This window comes from Apus apus, chromosome 1, assembly GCF_020740795.1.
Source record: "Apus apus isolate bApuApu2 chromosome 1, bApuApu2.pri.cur, whole genome shotgun sequence".
NCBI lineage: Eukaryota > Metazoa > Chordata > Aves > Apodiformes > Apodidae > Apus > Apus apus.
The window spans coordinates 96,486,232-96,505,495 of record NC_067282.1 but is presented as its reverse complement, the minus strand read 5'-3'; the positions used below and the strand labels follow the sequence as shown (position 1 = coordinate 96,505,495).

General features: G+C 40.6%; 1 protein-coding gene across 1 annotated transcript; it reads right to left on the bottom strand.

The window, feature by feature from the left end:
* Positions 1–832: 832 nt before the first annotated feature.
* On the bottom strand, positions 833–18,619 carry CHAF1B (chromatin assembly factor 1 subunit B). The gene is made up of 14 exons (XM_051644118.1): positions 18,574–18,619; positions 17,608–17,738; positions 15,738–15,870; positions 14,898–15,015; positions 13,332–13,435; positions 11,392–11,488; positions 9,647–9,731; positions 8,611–8,704; positions 7,919–7,988; positions 7,744–7,835; positions 6,057–6,219; positions 4,481–4,903; positions 2,212–2,303; positions 833–1,784 (listed from the first exon to the last, which is right to left on the bottom strand). Exons 2-14 carry the CDS (start codon positions 17,731–17,733, stop codon positions 1,663–1,665), a joined length of 1,719 nt encoding a protein of 572 aa, XP_051500078.1. The 5' UTR covers positions 17,734–17,738; positions 18,574–18,619; the 3' UTR covers positions 833–1,662.
* Positions 18,620–19,264: the final 645 nt, after the last annotated feature.

Sequence of the window (19,264 nt, the reverse complement as noted above, 5' to 3'; positions counted from 1 at the left end):
GCAGTACTGTACTTAAGTGGGTCACTGACCCACAGAAAGATGAAATACCAGTATTCTTTTAATTCCAACTGGACAAAATGTACAATAGCAAGACGCAACTTTGCTTTGCAATGAAGTCTTTACAATCCTCACTAGAAGGAAACCCAGGTTTGGGTAAGTCTAATGAAGCTCCATTCTCATCTCAGTGGTTAAAAGTAAAGCTACAAGTCAGTTTCCTACAACTCTTTGCTTATTTATTTCTGTTGAAATTGTAGACAATGTACTTAATTTGGTTGAAACACTCTGGCATAAGTGTTTGTTAATATTTCCTCATTACGGCATTTTTATGAATGACTTCTGAAACATTTGTAATTCTGCTTTACTAAAGTATTAGCCCCATTTCTTGGAAACTGACTGAAAACAAATACTAAGTTAATTACACACCTCAAAACCAACCAAATCCAGGGAAGAATGAAATTCAAAGTGCTTTAATTTGAGTAGCAGGTTTCCCCTTCTGAGTGTTGTGGAATTTCAAGTGACGAATAGGTTAAATCTTATGAAAATATTATGTTTAAAAATTCTACATGCTATTATCAGCTAGAATGACTACTTACATTTTAAGAATTAACTTACTTTTTAAAAACAAGTACTTGATTTGAAAGAAAATTAAGTGGACTAGGTCAGAATACTGTGGTTGAATATTGTGCTTCTGAAGGCAAAGGCTGCACACCATATAAAATCTGGTGTGGTGATTTTCAAATATTGTGATCTCACTGTTTTCAATCTGTCAAACAAATTATATAGCAAGTATTGAACGCTAAAAAGAAACAAACTTTTAGAAGTTTAATATACACAGGATTGATATTATATTTTATTGGCTAAAGGAATTAAGATTTTGAAAAATGAAAAGGGTGAAACTTCTAATGCATATGCTCAAATCCTGCTGCCTCAGGAAAATCTCATGTCTGCATTTTTTAAAAAATACAGAAACTGAACAATTAAAAACTTTCTTCTGCTGTTTAGTTCTTACAGAAGGTCTTCAGAGGGCTGCTTCTTTTTGTTTTCTTGTTCCTTGAATTACAAGTTCCAATTTCTGTTTTAATCATACCCATCATACTGTGTGCTGCTGCATTCGTAGCATGTGAACATCAGCTTCTTTCCACATGTACTGGAAAGCACAAATTCCTTTGCACATTGCTAACGATAAAACCCAAGATGCTTAAATAAAACTGCTTCTTTTTTTCTTTTTCCTTTTATTTCTTAAACCTCATTAAATCATTATGATTGAGTCCTTAGAAAATCTATTATTTTGCAGACAGGTTGTTGAAAGACATAATACTTTTTAAATGTCAACTTAGGGACTTCGACAGAGACTCTTAGGTTACTCTATGGCTTTTTAATACCCAGATTTCCCTGGTTTCCTTAAGCTGTGGCCCTTCTTGAAGAAAGCTGTCTTCAAGAAGTAGAAATGCACTTAGAAGTCACTTGCCAATTATTTCCTCTTCTGCAAAGCCACATTTCTGAAACCTGTCTTCTACTGCCAGCTTCTCCACAGAACTGTGTCCAAGATGCATGTAGTACCTTCATGAGGAATTGAAGCTTTAACATTTGCAAAAAGAAATGCAGTCTCAGATATGCCTGCATCACCTTTGGACTGTGAAGAGTCTACTAAAAGCTTAGCCTTTATTTGTTTGAATTGCAGCTGATTTGATCTTCTGCAGATGTAGAAAGAGACGTTTCCTCAGTTCTAGGACGTTTAGGTGCTGGGGGATTTTGATGACTGTCATCAGATGGTAATGGCCCCTCTGAAACAGGCAGACAGGAAAATAATTTGAACTAAGCAAATCTAGATTAAGGAAGTAAATTGGTTTGCTGAATTCACAGACAATTCAGCACTCAAAAAACCCACCAAAAACGAACCTGGAGGGCATTACATCCAAATGAATTTACTCTACTTGGCTTCAGTGCCAGCTAATGCACCACTGTAAAAAGTGCCATGACGTCCTGTCACATAAGCAGCTGCCCAAGAGCAACTGCAGTGAGAACACATTTCATGTTGTCAAAAGCACCTTTCAAACATACAATGAAGCAGCTTTAGAATCTGCAACTAGGTTTAGGTTTGTGCTTGACTGTGCTTGTGTTATACTACTGCAATATTATAACAGAAGTCTATAACGGAAAGAACTGATTGGCAAAAGATTTAGCTGGACATTAATAGCCACAAAAGCTTACCATGTTCCTCTTCTGAGGAAGGAGGTATAGGAACTGTATCTGTATATGTAGAGGCTGGTGTACCTGGCTTCACTGGAATCAAGTTTATTCTCCTTTAAAAGAGCAGAAACAGTCCAAGTGCTTTAAAGCCATCATTCAGACAAACACTTTATTTAATAAAGATTTACTTCAGATAGAATCAGTTAAATTTAGATGTAGTTTAGATATATATTATTATGCATTTTTTTCTTGTTATTTGTTGAATAGAGCTTTTCTTAGAAGTACTTTAAATAACACCAGTGATTTTTTTCCACTAGAAAGTATTTTTGCATATGTTACATGTGGCATAATTCACCTTCAGAGCACAGTATCTTGGTCAAGTATTTTAAAATTAAGTTTGGTTGCAACGACATGAATTTCAACTTGTTTCTTGGCACCTGATAAGGCTTCCAGTTCCACTGCAAGAGTTTACTATTCCCTAACCTTGTCCATCTTAACCCCTTGAGAACCACAGAACTCTAAGGAATTTTTCTGCCCACTGAGGTCTACTAACAATTACTGTAAATCCATTTTCTTCTGCTAAATCTCTTCTGGATGGCACTTAGAACTAAGCACAAAAGTAGAAGACTGAAACACACACAAAAAAAAAGTCTTAGAATCAGGAACATGCATGCTACTACAAGTTAACATTCATGGCATAATCCAGTTAATGTAATTAAATATAATTTCTCTCTCTCTCAAAAATAAAAAGATTAATTAGCTCCATCAGTCACCTCACTCTCCAGGCAAAAGTCATTTTCAACTACCTACAACCTAACAATTTGTTAGTTCCAGTACAGATTAACATTTGTGCATAAAAAACCATAATCTCCAGGATTCTTCTTTGCTCTGGCAGGGGGGCTGGACTCAATGATCTTCGGAGGTCCCTTCCAACCCCTAATATTCTGTGATTTAGTGATTCTGTGAAGAAATCCACTATCCTGCTTTCTCATTCACAACATCCTGTCTAACCACCTACTAATTAAAATAGTCCTATGAGAAGTTACACTTCCTTTAATTGTAAAAAAACCTTGTTTTCTGAGAAGATTTAACTTGCATGGCCGTTGCCTTACTGTTGCACATCAGCTCAGGATCTTATGTTGCAGGCTGTTTGACAATCAATACACAGAGAATTTCTAAAAGCCTAGATCTTTACCTTAGGAAACAACTTCAGCCAATGCACCAAATCCCACACCCATGACACTGCACATTGAAGGCTAGTCTAGACTCAACACTCTTTACTTAAAATCACAGAATCATCAAAGTTGGAAAACACCTCTAAGATCACTGAGTCCAACCATCAACCTAGAAAAAATCACCACACCCATGTCTACACTATTTTTTAATATCTCCAGGGATGGCTACTCAACCAACTTCCTAGGCAGCATGCTCCAGGGCCCAACTACTCTTTCAGTAAAGAAACTCTTCCTAGTATCTAGTCTAAGCCTCCCCTGGCACAACTTCAGGCTACTTCCTCTCGTTCTATCTTTATTCACTTGCAAGAAGAGGCCAACACTCGCCTCACTACAACCTCCTTTCAGGAAGTTGTAGAGGGCAATGAGATCTCCTCTTAGCCTCCTCTTCTCCAGACTAAGTAATCCCAGTTCCCTTAGCCTGTCCTCATAGGACTTTTTCTCTAGACCCTTCACCAGCTTGGCTGCTCTTCTCTGGACACACTTCAGTACCTCAATGTCCTTCTGATAGTGAGGGACCCAAAACTGAACACAGTACTCAAGGTGTGGCCTCACCAGTGCTGAGTACAGGGGGTCAATCATTTCCCTACTCCTGGTGGCCATGCTATTCCTGATGCAGGCCAGGTGTCGCTGGCCTTCTTGGCTACCTGGGCACACTGCTGGCTCATGTTTAGCCAGCTGTCAACCACCCCCTCCCCCCAAAAAGTCTTCAAATAGCTCTTGTCAGCTGAAGGCTTCAGGTATCATCTTTACACGGAAAATGGGACCTGAGGACAGACAACTGTTGCTGCCATATGGACAAGGTGTAATGGTCAAGTTAACTTTGCTATTGCATCACATTTCAGACAGAAATATAAAAGCTGTACATTTAGGATTCAAGAGATGTTTTGACCTTTCAGTTGTAGTACTACTGGAACGAAAAGTTCCATGACAAGACAGCTACCACCAAGACACAGGGCTTGGAATTTACATCTAAACCCCAACCCTTTAAATGTAGCACAGGCACAGCTTGTCTTGGCCTTCATATTTATGACTGGAAACAGCAATATAAATCTCACCTTGGTGTCTTGCTCCATGTTTGTAAAGTGTTGAGAGAAATCCTCCTGGGCAGGTTTGCTTTAGTGCTCTGGCTGGCTGACTGGCTGATTTTCCTCTCATCTGAGGATGAGACTGGAACATTTTTTATGCCAACAGGTGTGGAAGGCAAGTCCTTACCAGTAGCTGTGGGTGTCCTAGGTTGGAGGGTAGGGGTACTGGCATCAGTGGCCTTCCTGGGAGGAGTCTCTTCTGTCAGCCTGGAGCCTGGGGAAATTACTTTGTGTGACTGGTTCTTTTTAACTTTTTTCTCTGTTGCACCAGAAGTCCAAACGTTCATCTGTGGCTTCTCTTTCAGTGGTATTCCCAGTTCATCCTTCTCAAAGGTAACAAACGAACAGTATCCATCCGTGGAAGAAATAGCAAGAAAGGCTCCATCACTGGACCTATTTGTGATATACATTTTTTTCCATTAAAAGGAAAGCTCAGAGCTTTTATTCATTCCTCACTCCCCATTTATAACACAAGCTGTACTTATCTTTTCTTCCTCCCTTTCCCAAGTATGTGTATACACCCAAATAAAACTGCAGTCAAATGAAAACAAATCATTTCAAATTAACAAAAGATCTTAAATTCTGACCTTTGCATCTCATTTAATCTCTCTGGTGTTGGCTGTAATCACCAGCAATATGCTGCTGCCAGCACCTGCATGCATTTGAGCTGGCACAAAGTATGGTCCAATTGCAAGTACACAAATTTTCAGCCACAATTCCTGAAGTACTGCTGAACTCTCCTCATTCAGACCAGCAGAACAGTTCAATCTCTTTGGCTGTGCTAAGTAGAGGCAATGCTCAGAATCGCTGTGGTGCTCCCCTGAATGGGCCCTCTGTGCTCATTTCACCAAGTAATGTCTATCACTGATTAAAAACACTTGAATTCCTACTCTCTTTCACTTCCCTCCTCCTGACACACAATGGTTTTTAGGGTGTCATTTCTGAAAAAGAAGTCTCCATGTGGTCCTAAGCTTAAGCATACCAGCTATAAAGGCATAAGAGAAGACGCCTTCTAAAGCAAAAGGGTGTATCCTGATTTCAAGACTGGGGTTCAGTTTTCAGCTCAGTTCTGACTCCCCACATCAAGTCACATAAATGACTTTGTCCGATACATGAAGAACAACTAAGGAGAATTCTGCTGATACACCAGAATTTAGCCAGGATAACGACATCTGAATGTAGAGAGATAGATGATTTATTTCCAAAGCCTCTGAATAACTTCATTATTATTAGTTACGCTACCTGAACAATGAGTACTTTTCATTGGCACTCAGTACAGTAGCTTTCATAAGAACCATAAGAACTTCCATTTGCTTCACCTCAGGCTGCTTGCACCTTATTTCCCAACCAATAAAGGAACCATAATTCTCCAGTTTACAGGGCAAAACCAGAAGCAGCTTGCTGTTCAGACACTGCCATGACAGTGACCACGTGTGTGCCATAAACAAAAGAAAAAAATACAGCAAGACAGAAGACATGCAGAACTTCAACATGTAAAAAGGATATTTACATCACAACAAATCTTAACAATATAACAATTACCTACCATGAGATGTCACTCAGGGTGTGATAATGTATGTTAGAAACATAACCAAAGGGGAAAGACTGTTCAGTATCATAAAAAAGCACAGAATCTTCTGAAGCAACAGCAAACACCAATCGATAGGGGAGATTAAAAAGAGCAGGAGCTGATTTCTGATTGTTGTCATCTAGAGTGTAAAGAAATTAACACACTGAGAATTCTCTCTTGTATTGCTTGCAAGGTAGTAACTGCACTAGCTTAGTCATGAATATAAACAAAGATTTCACTATTAATCAGTATCAAGATAACGGCTGAGAAAACAGCGCTTCTGTACAATGTAAAGTTTAATATCAAGCACTAGCAATTTTGTTGCCTCAAGTGTGCCCTCTATTGTCTCAGTTTAAGACAGAAATTAGCAGAAGTTTTGTCCATTTGGATTGCTATTATTTTGTTCTGAGTTTGTAATATTTTTTCCAGCTGAAAATTTTCAGAATATTTATATGTACTTTAGTATGGAAGTCCAAACAAACACACCTTAGAATATAGTGAAAATCAAGGTCACAATACATTTATAACACAACATATTCTGCATGACTCAATCAAAACAATGGCTTTAGCTCTATGTTATCTTGCATTCTGCTGTCTTTTCATTGAAACATTAGTTCGTTGTAAAGCCAGTTTATTCTAGTTTCCACTGGAAGCTGAGTGCTAACTGCTTTCAGAAATTTCCAGCATGTACAGTTCTTGTTCAGTTCCACAATGATCATGGAAGCTATGCACTATAACAGACAGGCCAGCAACATAATATAAGGTACTCGCATCTATAGATGTTCTACTATAGGTACCTTAATACAACTTCATACAACTTCTACTATTTCTACTATAGACTACCATAGGCTTTCACTCTTTTGGGTGCATGTTGCAGAAACTGAACACCTTCTTCAGAGGAGACAAAGATTAATAGCAGACACTCATCTCCTTCCTTTGCAACACATCATTACAATGAATCTAAAGATTATGATGAAAATCCAGACACACAGCAGGTAATCGCTATATCTTGTAAGGAATACTACAAATTGACCCTCTAAAGAAAGGAGCAAAGCTGTGCCTTTTCACCAGAGTAAGACTGGTCTCATTAAAATATAAGGAAAGTTGTACAGGAGAACACTCCTGCACCCACTAGGCTCACAATAAGGCTAGATTTCGATCTCCAGGTAAGTTCTCAATGCAACTTCATACAATTCTATCCCCACCTCAGAAATCCTGTTCTGGTCAGTAACACCAGCACTGTTTCAGGTCTGGCTTCCTTGAATAAACAGCAATGGTTGCTGCAAACTACACCAACTCTCTGGAGTTCCTGTGACGTGGGTAGTTGAGACTAACAGAAAATACTTCACTGTGTTGCTCCTTTATTGCTAAATCAAGTTAATTACTTTTGCTCACACAAAATAGTTAAAAGTTAAAGAAAAATATTAAACAGTGTTTCTGTAGCCTAAGAGCCCAAGTAGAACATTTATCCACTACATCAAAAGCTACTTGCAAGGTCCTTAAGGTGAATTCAGGGTCTTAGAATCAGGAAACAGCTTCTAAGATGTGGTACAACACTATCTTAATGGAATGTTAGAATGCTAGAGCATAAAATACTAAACAACCACATTGGCCTTTTCACATATTAGCTGTAAAATCACACTCCCTGAAGGATTTACAGTACCTTTATTAAAGGCTCTTCTCAACTCAAAGTAGACTGGGCAGCAGCGAACAGCAAGAGTTGCCTTTCCAGGACATGGCAGGTGACCCATAGGCCTTTTATAAAGAATCAGTACTTCAGAAAACAGCATTTAACTTTTCTTTTAAATAAAAAGATATTTTCATCTTATTAAATCTACCTTTTAAGATTGTTTCTGGAGAAAACATATGTGGTGTTTGTTACATTTTCTCCTGATTCAACACAGCCAGCTGCAAAAATAAAGGTTAAAACATTACTCATCAACTCAAGAAGGTACTGAGTACACACTTTATGTCCATAAACATTCTGCTTCTCAGGAATTAGGCTTGTCAGTTGGGCAAGAGCGGTGCAACCTGAACACAACTTAAAAAGGCAACCCAAATATTTTCTTAGTGCTGTTTTTGTTTCGCTTATATACTTCCCCCTCAAACCTTCTTTTTGATGTTGCCAGATGTCTATAAAACCAATGCTTGTATGGGCAAATTAATCCCCTCTTTGCCATGTTATTTTTACTGTTACTGCAGAATGTTCTTAAGAATGGATACAGACAAAAAGAGACCAGTCAAATGAAGCCCTTCATTGTTCTTCACTTGCATTTTAAGAAAGCTGTATTGTTGCAATGCACACATTTTAGTCCAGAAAAATGCCATGTTATTTTTACTACAGGAGGAAAATGAACATTCTGGACTGCTAACGGAAGAGTATTGTGGAGTCTCCATTTTCCTTGATAGGAAGAATGAAGAAAGGCATAATTAGGATAACTAAGAATCCCCATAGCAGTTCAAAAGCAATCTTGATGCACCATTCAAGCTAGAGCATAATAGATACATTATAGTATGTGTTCTCACATACCTGGAGTGAGTAAATAGGAGCCATCAGGAGTAAAACTGAGCCTGCGGAAAAATGACTTCATGCTGTCATCATGAAACATCCGATAGCTCCTGGCCTGTAACATTGAAGGTATGATTGTGTAAAGTGCCATGAAAGCATCAGCTGGAACTCAGGTGAGAAAAACCATCCAGTTGTACAATCCAATCCAATAGAGCTTTTATAATAAAAGATAAGTGTTTTAAAAGCCATGGCTCCTTCAAACGTACTTTCTGCTGTGCTATAAATTCTCCACAGCTAAGAAAACTAGTCCTTGATCCTTCTTCAGGTACTAATCAAAACACTCCAAGAGCAGTCGCATTAGACCAGTAATCAAAAAATTTTAATAACTGGGATAAGAACATTACTTAACAGTCAGCAAAAGAGCCTGTTCCTAAGGCATTTAATTTTAACTCTAGTACTAGAGGTTTAAAGAAAACTTCTGTAATGGCAAAACACCCTTTCTCAGGCCTGTTCTTTACTCTCTATAAAACTGTTAGAAATGTATTCACAAAAAAAGGAAAGGAACATAAGGAATTGAAAAGGTTATAGCCAGGTTGGAGGTGTTATTTTACCATCACTTAGAATTGTTTGGGAGATGAAGGCTCTTTGTTTTCCCTCTTACAGTTAGACTGAATTCAATAAATTTTCACTAGTTCATATTTCCCTAAAAATCAGACCACCTTTTTGAAAAATTCAGACATATTTGAAGTTCTTCCTATTAAGAATTCACTATGCATACTATTTTTTCCACATTATTTTTAACATTCACAACCAAAGACACCATGTTACTATTTTAATTAGATGTACTTGCGAGTGTTCTTTCTGAGTAATTTCTGCAATTTTTGAGGAAACCTGAAGTGGTCCCTACACAATGGAAAGGTGAGATAGAGACAAAAATACCTGATATATGGATTACCCAAATAGAAAATATTTGCTCCTTTGGTTTCACAGAATAGAACAATTAATATAAATAGTACCCAGCACATTCTCCAGTACCATTAGTAGCAGGACACTGTACCTCTCCTTCAGCTCCCGATCCAGATGGCATCTTGGTAACATTGAATGCTACACGCTTGGTTTGTGTATTGTACACCCGCAGGACCCTACATGGTGGAGAGCAGAGTTAGCTACAACTTCCGTTCACCCCAAGTTTCACACAACTCTACAGCCCCTCACTTCTCAGTCAGGACTGCCAAATATAAATGACAATCACACATCAGTTATAACTCTGCTCATGAGACACAAGCAGGTGGACATATTCTGATGGCTAAAAAAACCAATTAATCTCTGAAAATTATTTGACTCGATGTTCATGAAGTATATGCTTTTCTGGAGGAATGAGGGAATTAGAGGACAGTGAACAGCCATGCCATTCCTACCCATGGTGTAGCAGCCAGTATGTTTCCACGTAATGGGAACTCACCTGGAAGTCATTTAGCTACATCTCTGTGCTTCAGTTTCCTCTGGTCTAAATGAAAGCAGGAGTATGTACATTCTCTGTACAGAATGCTGGAATTCCCTTGATTTCATCTCACTAAAACAAAACGTAGCCTAAGCAAACCCAACTGCTCATCCCCCCATCCTCTCTTTTCTGCCATCTCTGACCTCCACTAAGTTATGTTGGTTTGTTAGGCTAGCAGAAAAACAAGATTACACAAAAAACAGACAGCTTTCTGCTGATATAACGTGCTGAAACAGCTCCACGGAGTCCTGGACAGAGCTAGGAAAAGATAATAGGTGAGGCTGTGGCAGACAGCTTGAAACAGTTGTGCAACTACTGCCTCTGAATATCATAAACACTCGCTAATCTGCCAAAGGGGAACAGGTCTCCCCACACCAGGCAGGCGAGTGCCTAGTCCTGGCAACTGGCCTTGTTCCTGTTATCCAGCAATTCTATTCACCCTTGCAGAAAAGTGGTAGAAACCTGAGGGGGTGGGAGACTTCTCTTCAGATTAGTTCATGCCCTTGCTTGCGACTTCACTAAAAAAAAAACCACTTCAGCATCATTCTATTATTTGTGTTTCATTGCTGTTCATTTTAATAAAGGCACACAAATCTCACATAACTGATTATCAGAAAGCAGAGGCTCATAATGACCTAGTTGTCATGAATCTACCATTTTTCTGAGTCCACTGTAAATCAAAAATACTTTTCCGCTATTACAGCAATTTTCTTTGCAGCAGGTGCCAGATGATATGCATTTATTAGCCAGCTGTGAACCCTTCAGACCAGCACACATGCCCCAAACAGTTTAAGCTCAACTCGAAGGTCTGACAAGAACCAAGTTTATTAAGTGTGTGTTTAGCTTTCCCAATGACATCACTTAGAAAGCTGCTGTTGATGGAGGGAGCAAGAGGGGAGAAGAAACATACCAGTGGAAAAACATTTTTAATTATTTCTTATAACTGTTTATATCTGTCTACAGGATGACAAGGATGAACTTACTAGCTCATTAACAACCAGAGAATGCAGCACTCTCTTAAGATGTACTATCTCTAACAACCAATACCACGAAAAAATATTTCCTGAAGAAAAAATTTCTACTCAAGTTTATGTATTGCTGCTCAGAGAGGATGCTCAAATTCAGGAATCATTTACTACAAGCAAAAGATTAACTAAAGTATCATTTTTATTTCACATCAACCTTCTTAAAGAAGAATCTGAAAAAAATTAAAAGAAAACTCATATTCATCCCACACACTTGCTTTAAATTAATCCTCAAGTAAGAAAGAACACTAAGGCAAAAAACTTGGAACAGCTCACCTATCACAACTCAGAGTTGCAATGTACTGGCCTAGAGGATCCCAGGTTATTCCTTGGACATAACTCTTGTGTTCGTTTAATATTGAAACCTTCTGTCCTGAAATTAAAAAGTTTCCAGATTCTAAATTCAGAAGTGTTTTAAAGCATATCTTCATTTCAGAAATAAAACCAGACAAAATGTTTCAAAATAATTTTTAAACACACAAACTGTTAACTTAAATCTCATCTGACAAGAATATTGGAAATAGTTGCTCTATTTCTACAGTCTTCAAAAGAACTGTAAATTGTGACATGACAATTTAAGGCTTGCTCCCTACAAAATAACTCGGATAAGCAGCTTGGCTTAGGCATTAAACACACAAGATGAATGTATTTGAAAACTAGAAGTATTTCTAAACTGTTGCAATTTAGAAAAACATTTTCAGGCAAGACTAGCTGTTAAACAGCTAACTGAATTTGGCTGAATACTGAGCCAGAAATTCCAGTACTAAACCCTAACTTTTAGCTGGGGCTAGATAGCCAGGCTCCTCCTATACAGGACAGTATAAACTCACCTACTCTGCTGAGCAACTAGTAAAAAATATAAACTATACACATACTGACTGACATTTACACATGAGCAGCTTTCAGAAACACATCTACAGAAGTGCTAACTCATGTTCTTGCACAGCTTACTCTGTCCTGAAGATTTCTCAAAGACACCAGGTCCCTGACCATGAGGTAAGTTTACAGACAATATCATTAAATGCTTTGTTTTGAGTACTAGGGACAGAGGTCGTCCTTGTATTAGTATAATGGTGCTTTGTTGCAAAAAAATACTGTATCATAAAGCCTATGTTTTCCAGTAACAGTTTCTTATTTCCAACTTACTAATCGTGTTTCTGCATAGAAGACACAAAATGCCTTCCACAGTATTAACTGCATGCTAAAAAAAACCAAAACAGTGAGAATGGAAGACATTACACAGAAGTAATGTATCATCTTAAGAGGTTCTCCAGCTTTTTTTTTAGCATTAAGTCTAACAGGTGTGTCCCTTTAAAGTTGTTACAAGCAGTCCGAGATGCAAGAGACCTTTGGTCACAATGGTACTATGCATACTTATGCTCTGAGCACAAAAACTCTTCACTGAACATTCACATATTTATGGTGAAGATTTTTAGAAAGGAACATGTGACAGTTCAAATGGGAGAGACATTAAGCACCCAAATCAAGATGACAAAAAATGTCATCATCAGCAGAACACTAATTTTCATGACTGCATGCACTGAAAAATTAATGTGCATTCTACTTTATTTTTATTAGACACAAAATATTAAAAATGTGAGATAAAAGTGTAACTTTAGAGAAAGTTAAGGATCTTCACATTAAAAGTGAAAGTAACAACTACACTGCTAGTAAGAAAACATTAAGCCACTGTAAAGCAACCTAACCTAGCTGGTTACTATTAGAACTTCTAGAGATGGGCCTTTCTCGGAGAAGACAAGCAACCCACTGCAGTGAGATGAGCATGAACAGAAGAGTTTTGCTGAATGGAGCCCCCCCAAAAAAACTCACTTATTGCAAAACAGAGCCTGCATCCTATACTCACTTTCCATTTTACACAGGTAGCTAGTTACCTCATACCAGTCAAGTCTGGTTTGTTTTTTGAGGTGTGGAGTAATACACAAGCTGCTTGTATAAGAGTTTCGGAGGCTGGGGCAGGGTGGAAATTGAGTGAAATTTACTTCCTGAATACTCCAAGGAAAAGAGATTACTTATGTGTACATTATGCTGGCCTGAGGGTATCTTTATATGCTGGTCTATCTGCCTCGTAGTCCCAGAAGTCTAGCTCTTAAGTGGGCTGTTCTCTCACAAAAAAGAGATGCTTTCAACTCTTTTGGTAAATGTCGTAAGACACTTTCATCAAGACTGGAGCTGTAAGTGATAAACATTGAATTTACCTTTATTGACATCCCACATGATAGCTGTGTTATCTACAGAACAAGATGCCATGAAATTTCCATCTGAGGTCCAACAAATATCATAGACATCTTCTAAGTGGCCTCTATAAGTCAGAAGAGAAGAAACCAATTACTAATCTAAAAATAACAGCTACATGTAAAAATTAATTTTGTACATTTTTAGGTTCAAAAACAATCAGAGGCAAATAAAGTACCATTGAAGTGAAATGACTTTCAGATTTAAAAAAAATTTCCATATTTAGAAGGCAGTAGAACATTTCAAAGTAACGCACCCTACTCCTACTCAAAATAAGCCTTCCTTTTAACAGATTTTTTTCATAGACAACGAAAACACTGAATTTGAAGTAATTTAGGAATGTGTACCTAAAGTACTGCATATGAAAGTTTCTAGTACTTGTACAAATAGAAAATAAAACACTACACCAAAGTAGCGTCATTACTCAAGAAAACTTTCCTGCATGTTTTTAGGTTTCATAAAAGCAGCAAGCAAAAACGCATAGTCAGCAGAACCACATGAAACAGAAAGTTAAGGCTGATTTAGATAAAGGTGAAGAAACATTGCAAGATATGCAGAACCTCCTAAAAGGGCTCCATCAAAAACAATTCATATTGCTTGTAATTTGAAGAGTTATCATACAGTGTGGTACATCTGATAACAAATATTTGCAACACCAAATTTAGGGGAAGGCAATTGGGTTGGTTTGTTTCCTTGTTTTAAGAGGTTAACTCTCATTTTCCTAAAGGATCTTCCTGGTCTTCCAAGCAATCCTACTAGCACTTTTGAAACTGTTCTCACATAAATGTCAGCAGTTGCAAGGAATGTATCAGTTATGGATAGCAAAGTGCTAATCTTAATTATTTTATCAGTATAGAGCAATAGAGACCAAAACTTTTAACAGATACCACACAGAAAGCAAGGCAGTTAAACATACTGCACATCCAAAATGCTTTTCAGAGTGCAGAACCACTGATTTCTTTCAGTCTTAAGTTGAGAGGAAGAACAGAACACTGTTGCAGTCCAACTGTGAGCATTGGTTTGATGCCTTAGTCATTATCACATAATACTAGGTATCAGTAGGCACAGTGTGTGTACTTCATTAACCACTGTACACTTGAAACAAATTATGCATCTCAACCACTAAAACAAACTAGCTTTAAAATATGGTCGAGCCTCACAGCTGTTATCTGGCAGAAGTGCGTGAACCATTTAATATATGGATACATTTCTACTATTAGGCTAATAAAGAAAACTTCACATTTATTTTATATATCTTTGTGCTAGGCTTTAAGTGACTGCGTATCTCAGGAACCAACTTCAGAACATGTCAGTTATGTCACATAAATGCCAAATCTTCTGCCTGAACAGAAAATGTAGGTTGAAACTGTACCAAAAAAATGTTAAAAGACAACAAAAGGATTAATATAAGAACAAGCACATTTTAGAGAGCATTGAAGTTCAACACACATTGAACAGAAGACTGCAGCAAATTATAAAAGCCACTGGGAAATCAAAACCACTGAATATTAAGTTAATTATTTAGTTACCTTAAAGTCCTAACAACTGTCCAGTTCTCCTTGTTAAGCTGATCTTCATCTTCATCCTGAAAAACTAATGGTTCTGATTCTTTGCTATCATTCAGCTTCCACAATAAAATAACAGCATCTGTAGAAAAAAATAATAGGAAGCTTCTTTCTTTCTTTCCCAGTGTTTTGTTAATTCATTACATTTAGTTCAACATTACAATTATCTGACATAAGACACAGGGAAAGTAGTTCCTATTTTGTGGTGGGGAAGAGCAGGCGCTAGACTGCTTCAGGTTCCAGTAGGAGCTACTGATTTTAGTCAATATATTTTTAAGTTATTATTTATTTCCAGGTGTAAGATAAGAGCACAGTGCTGAGCCTTCAATGTGCTTCTGATTAGAGCTGGCTGTGGTTCTGCATTTTGGGCTTTTGGAAAATCTCCCACTAAGGTAACATTGGGCTCTGTCTCAGAAAGTACACGCATATCTAAGTCTCTCTTTACTGTGACTGAAGAATCCACGTGGTCCTGGACAGACAAGCTTAAATTTACAAATTCTGCCACAGTTTCCCAGCGTGACACTAGGTAATCCATTCAATTTTCCCATCAGGGAAACGGGGATAGTAATTACTTTTTATCTGCAAAACAGAGCCCAGACACATAACCAATGAGAGGCTACCTAAGAACTGCATGACATGCATTAGCTAACTATAATCAGAGGGCATATAAGAGTCTACAGCTGCAAGTGTCAGAGGTGTATGAACAAGTTCCTGTACTGGGTTGGGATTTTTTTCCCCCACTCCACTCACCAGTTGCACAGATACACCTTCTTTTCAGTAACTCCATTATGCATTATTACTCACCATCTCCTCCAGATGCTAGGATCTCACCACCTGGAGAGAAGCGCACAACATTTACTGCTTTAGTATGGCGGGTGAGGTTGGACAAGAATTCCACAATTGCTTTTCCATCTGGTCCTTTTTCCACTTTCCATATCTAGACACAAAAGCATTAGTTTTCAGGAACAAAATGTAATATACGTAACACCTCCGTAATCCACCATTTACTACCTGGGCAGTCATACTGAACTTATTATCTGAAACCTTCACAGCTAAAGCTGCCAGTGGCACCACAAATTTTCACTCTATGAGCTACAGCTGTGTACTAAGTTTATGTGGCAAGGTTTTGGTAGCTGGGGCAGGTTGAAGTCTTCAGGTGTGGCTTTGGAGGGAAGACATGAAGAGCTGATCCTATGTTGGACAAACCCAATTCCAGCCAGCTCCAAGACTGTCCTGTCACTGGCATGTCTGTGGTAATACAGTTAAGAAAGTATAAAAACCACTGCCCAGCAGCTGTGAAAGAAGAGTAAGAAAAATGTGAGAAACAGTCCTGCAGACACCAAGGTCAGTGAAGAGTAGGGGAGGAGGTGCTGTGGGAGCCAAGATTCCCCTGCAGGCCCTGGAGAAGATCACGGTGACACAGGTTGACCCCCTGCAGCACATGGAGGACCACTGTGGAGAAGATATCCTCACTGCAGCCTGTGAAGAACCCCACACTGAAGCAGGTCGATGGGCCCTAAGGAAAATTGCAGCCTTTGGAAAGCCCACACTGCAACAGGCTCCTGGAAAGAGCTGACACCTGTGAAAATGAGCCCATGCAGGAGCAGGTTTTCTGGTAGGAACTGTAACCCATGCAGAACTCACACCGGAGCACTGCATTCCTGAAGTTCTGTACCATGGAAAAGACCCATGCTGGAGCAGTCTGTGAAGAAACTGCAGCCTGCAGGAAGGACACATGCTGGAGTGAAAGTCTGTCTCCTGAGCGAGGGACCCCACGCTAGAACAGGGGAATAGTGTGAGGAATGGCAGAGACAATGTGTGCTGAACTGACCACAGCCCCACTTCTATGTCCTCCTGTGCTGCTTTAGGGAAAGGAGGTAGAGAATTTGAGTGAAGTTGAGGCTGGAAAGAAAGCAGGGGCAGAGCAAAGGTATTTTAGTGTTGTTCTTACTTCTCACTATCCTCCTGTGTTGTTATTTGACAAGAAATTAACTTCCCTAAGTTGAGTTTGTTTTGCCCATGACAGTAACAAGACCTTGAGTTTTTCCATTGTATTTTCTCCCCATCCTGTTGAGGAAAGGGAGTGATAAGCATCCTCACATGCATTAAGGATCAGGGAGACAGTAAATAATAGTCTGATTTTGCAAGGGTGAATCTTACAGCCACATCTTTTGGGGCTTGTACTGTTCAACATTTCCGTAAGTGATCCTCAAAAGGATGAATGATTGATTAACAAAGTTTGCTAACACCAACACAAAATTACTTATGTGAGCTGCATGCGAAGCCGAGTGAAAAGGGCTGTAGACAGATCTCATGCTGCTGAATGATTCATGACAGGCAATATTCAACATTGATTAAGATAAAGAAATTAAAACCAGTTGTTTCTCATAAATCCACAAGACTGTGCACTACATTAGCAGTTACTACTCAGGAATATCATCCAGCTGTCACTGCAGGTAATTTTCTAAAAATAACCGTGTAACACTCAGCAGCAGCACTCAAGGGACAGTACGCAAGGGGAACAGTCATTCTGTATATGGCTGTATAATCTCATCCTTTTTCCCTAAATCATCCACCACCTGATGTACTGGCCAATGATCTCATGCACTAGATAACAAGGTATTTCATGCTATGCACATGCTAAAAACTCCAAACAAACAGGTTTGAAACTTACACGAACAGCTGTGTCCACACCTGCTGATGCCAGCCGATTGATCTTCCCATCAGCTCCATGTTGGAAATCTAAGCTGTAAACAGGCTCCTTATTATGCCATGCTATTTCACAAGTGATGACCTTCATATCTGCTAAAGAAAACAGAGTACTGAATAAAGCATTGTTTCTTAAGTCAGTCAGAACAGATTTCACAAGCACTGCAGACAGATCCTGTAATAATTTAACTGCAGAAACTGAGGGAAGGATGGTTTAAGCACTACGATTCGTTATGGCTTCAAGCTACTGCCTGGGCACTGCGTGAGACAGGTAATAATGCCATGTCTCTCAGTGGAATCAACTGTGACAGAAGGGCAGGGCAAGGCTACAACAAACAGTAAATCCCGCGGGCAGACACGCAGTTTTTCGCTGCCAGCCTCCGGAACATCCCTTTATCTCCTCGGCTGCCCAGGCCCGGCCCTTGCCCAGCTCCTGCCGGGAGTGAGCCCTCGCCGGGCCGCCCCAGAGGCACTACGCACATCCATCCCAGCTCTCGGGGTGACAACTACCCCTGCACCAGCAGCGAAGCGCCGAGAAGCCAAAACAAAGGCAGGAAGGCCCCTCCGGGGGCAGGGCCGGGGCTGCCCCTCAGCGGGGCAGCCGCTCCCGGCCGGCACCGCTAGCAAGGGCAGCTCCCCGGAGCCCCCAGGGCCTCAGAAACGGGACCTGCCACCCACGACACCTCGAGGGGCCGAGCCACACGCCCCGCAACGCGCTGGCCGGCTACGTCCCTGCAACCACCGAGACGAACTCCCCCGCTCCCCGCCGACTCCGCACCCCGGCTTCCCGCCCGCAGCTCGCCCCCCGCCCCCCGGCTCCTCTTTCCCCGCAGCACGGAGCGAGGCGGGGGGGGGGGGGGGGGGCGGAACCGCCACCAGCCCCAACCGCCACCAACGGCCTCAGGACCCCCCCCCCCGCCCCGGCCCCTACCTGCGGACTGGCGCCCACCCAGCGCGCGCCCAGCGCCTTTCCCGCCCCGCGCCTGCGCGCTGCCCGCTCCCGCGCCGCCGAGGCGAGGCGAGGCGAGGCGGGGATGGGCGGGGCGGGGCTGCAGCGCCCCCCGGCGGCGGCGGGAGCGGGCGGCAGGTTCCCAGCCGCCTTTGGCTCCCGGCGGGAAGCGTGGTGGTTTCCCGGCTGTGGAAGGGAAAATGGGAGTCAGGGCTCGTTGTGGGAAATCCCCGCCCCCCCACCAAAAAAAAAAAAAGAAAAAAAGAAAAAAAAAAAGAAAAAATAAATAAGAAGATGTGGCTGCATTTGAGGGTTTTTACATTTGAGCTGGTCAAAAAGGCAACCAGTCCCCCAAAAAAGGCTGAGAGAGACCTGGGGCTGCTAGGATCCCCTCCTTAGAGGGGATCTTACAAGTATCTGAAGGGCGGGCAGCAAGAAGAGCGGGCCAGTCTTTATTTTCAGGGTGCCCGGTGACAGGACGAGGGGCACTGGGCACAAACCGGAACACAGGAAGTTCCACCTCAAGGTGAGGAAAAGCTTCTGTACTGAAGGTGACTGGAGGAGCACTGGAAGAGGCTGCTCAGAGGTTGTGGAGCCTCCTCTGGCCTTTGGAGACCTCCAGTCTGGATGCACTCTTGTGTGACCCGCCCTGGGGGGTCCTGCTCGGGTAGGA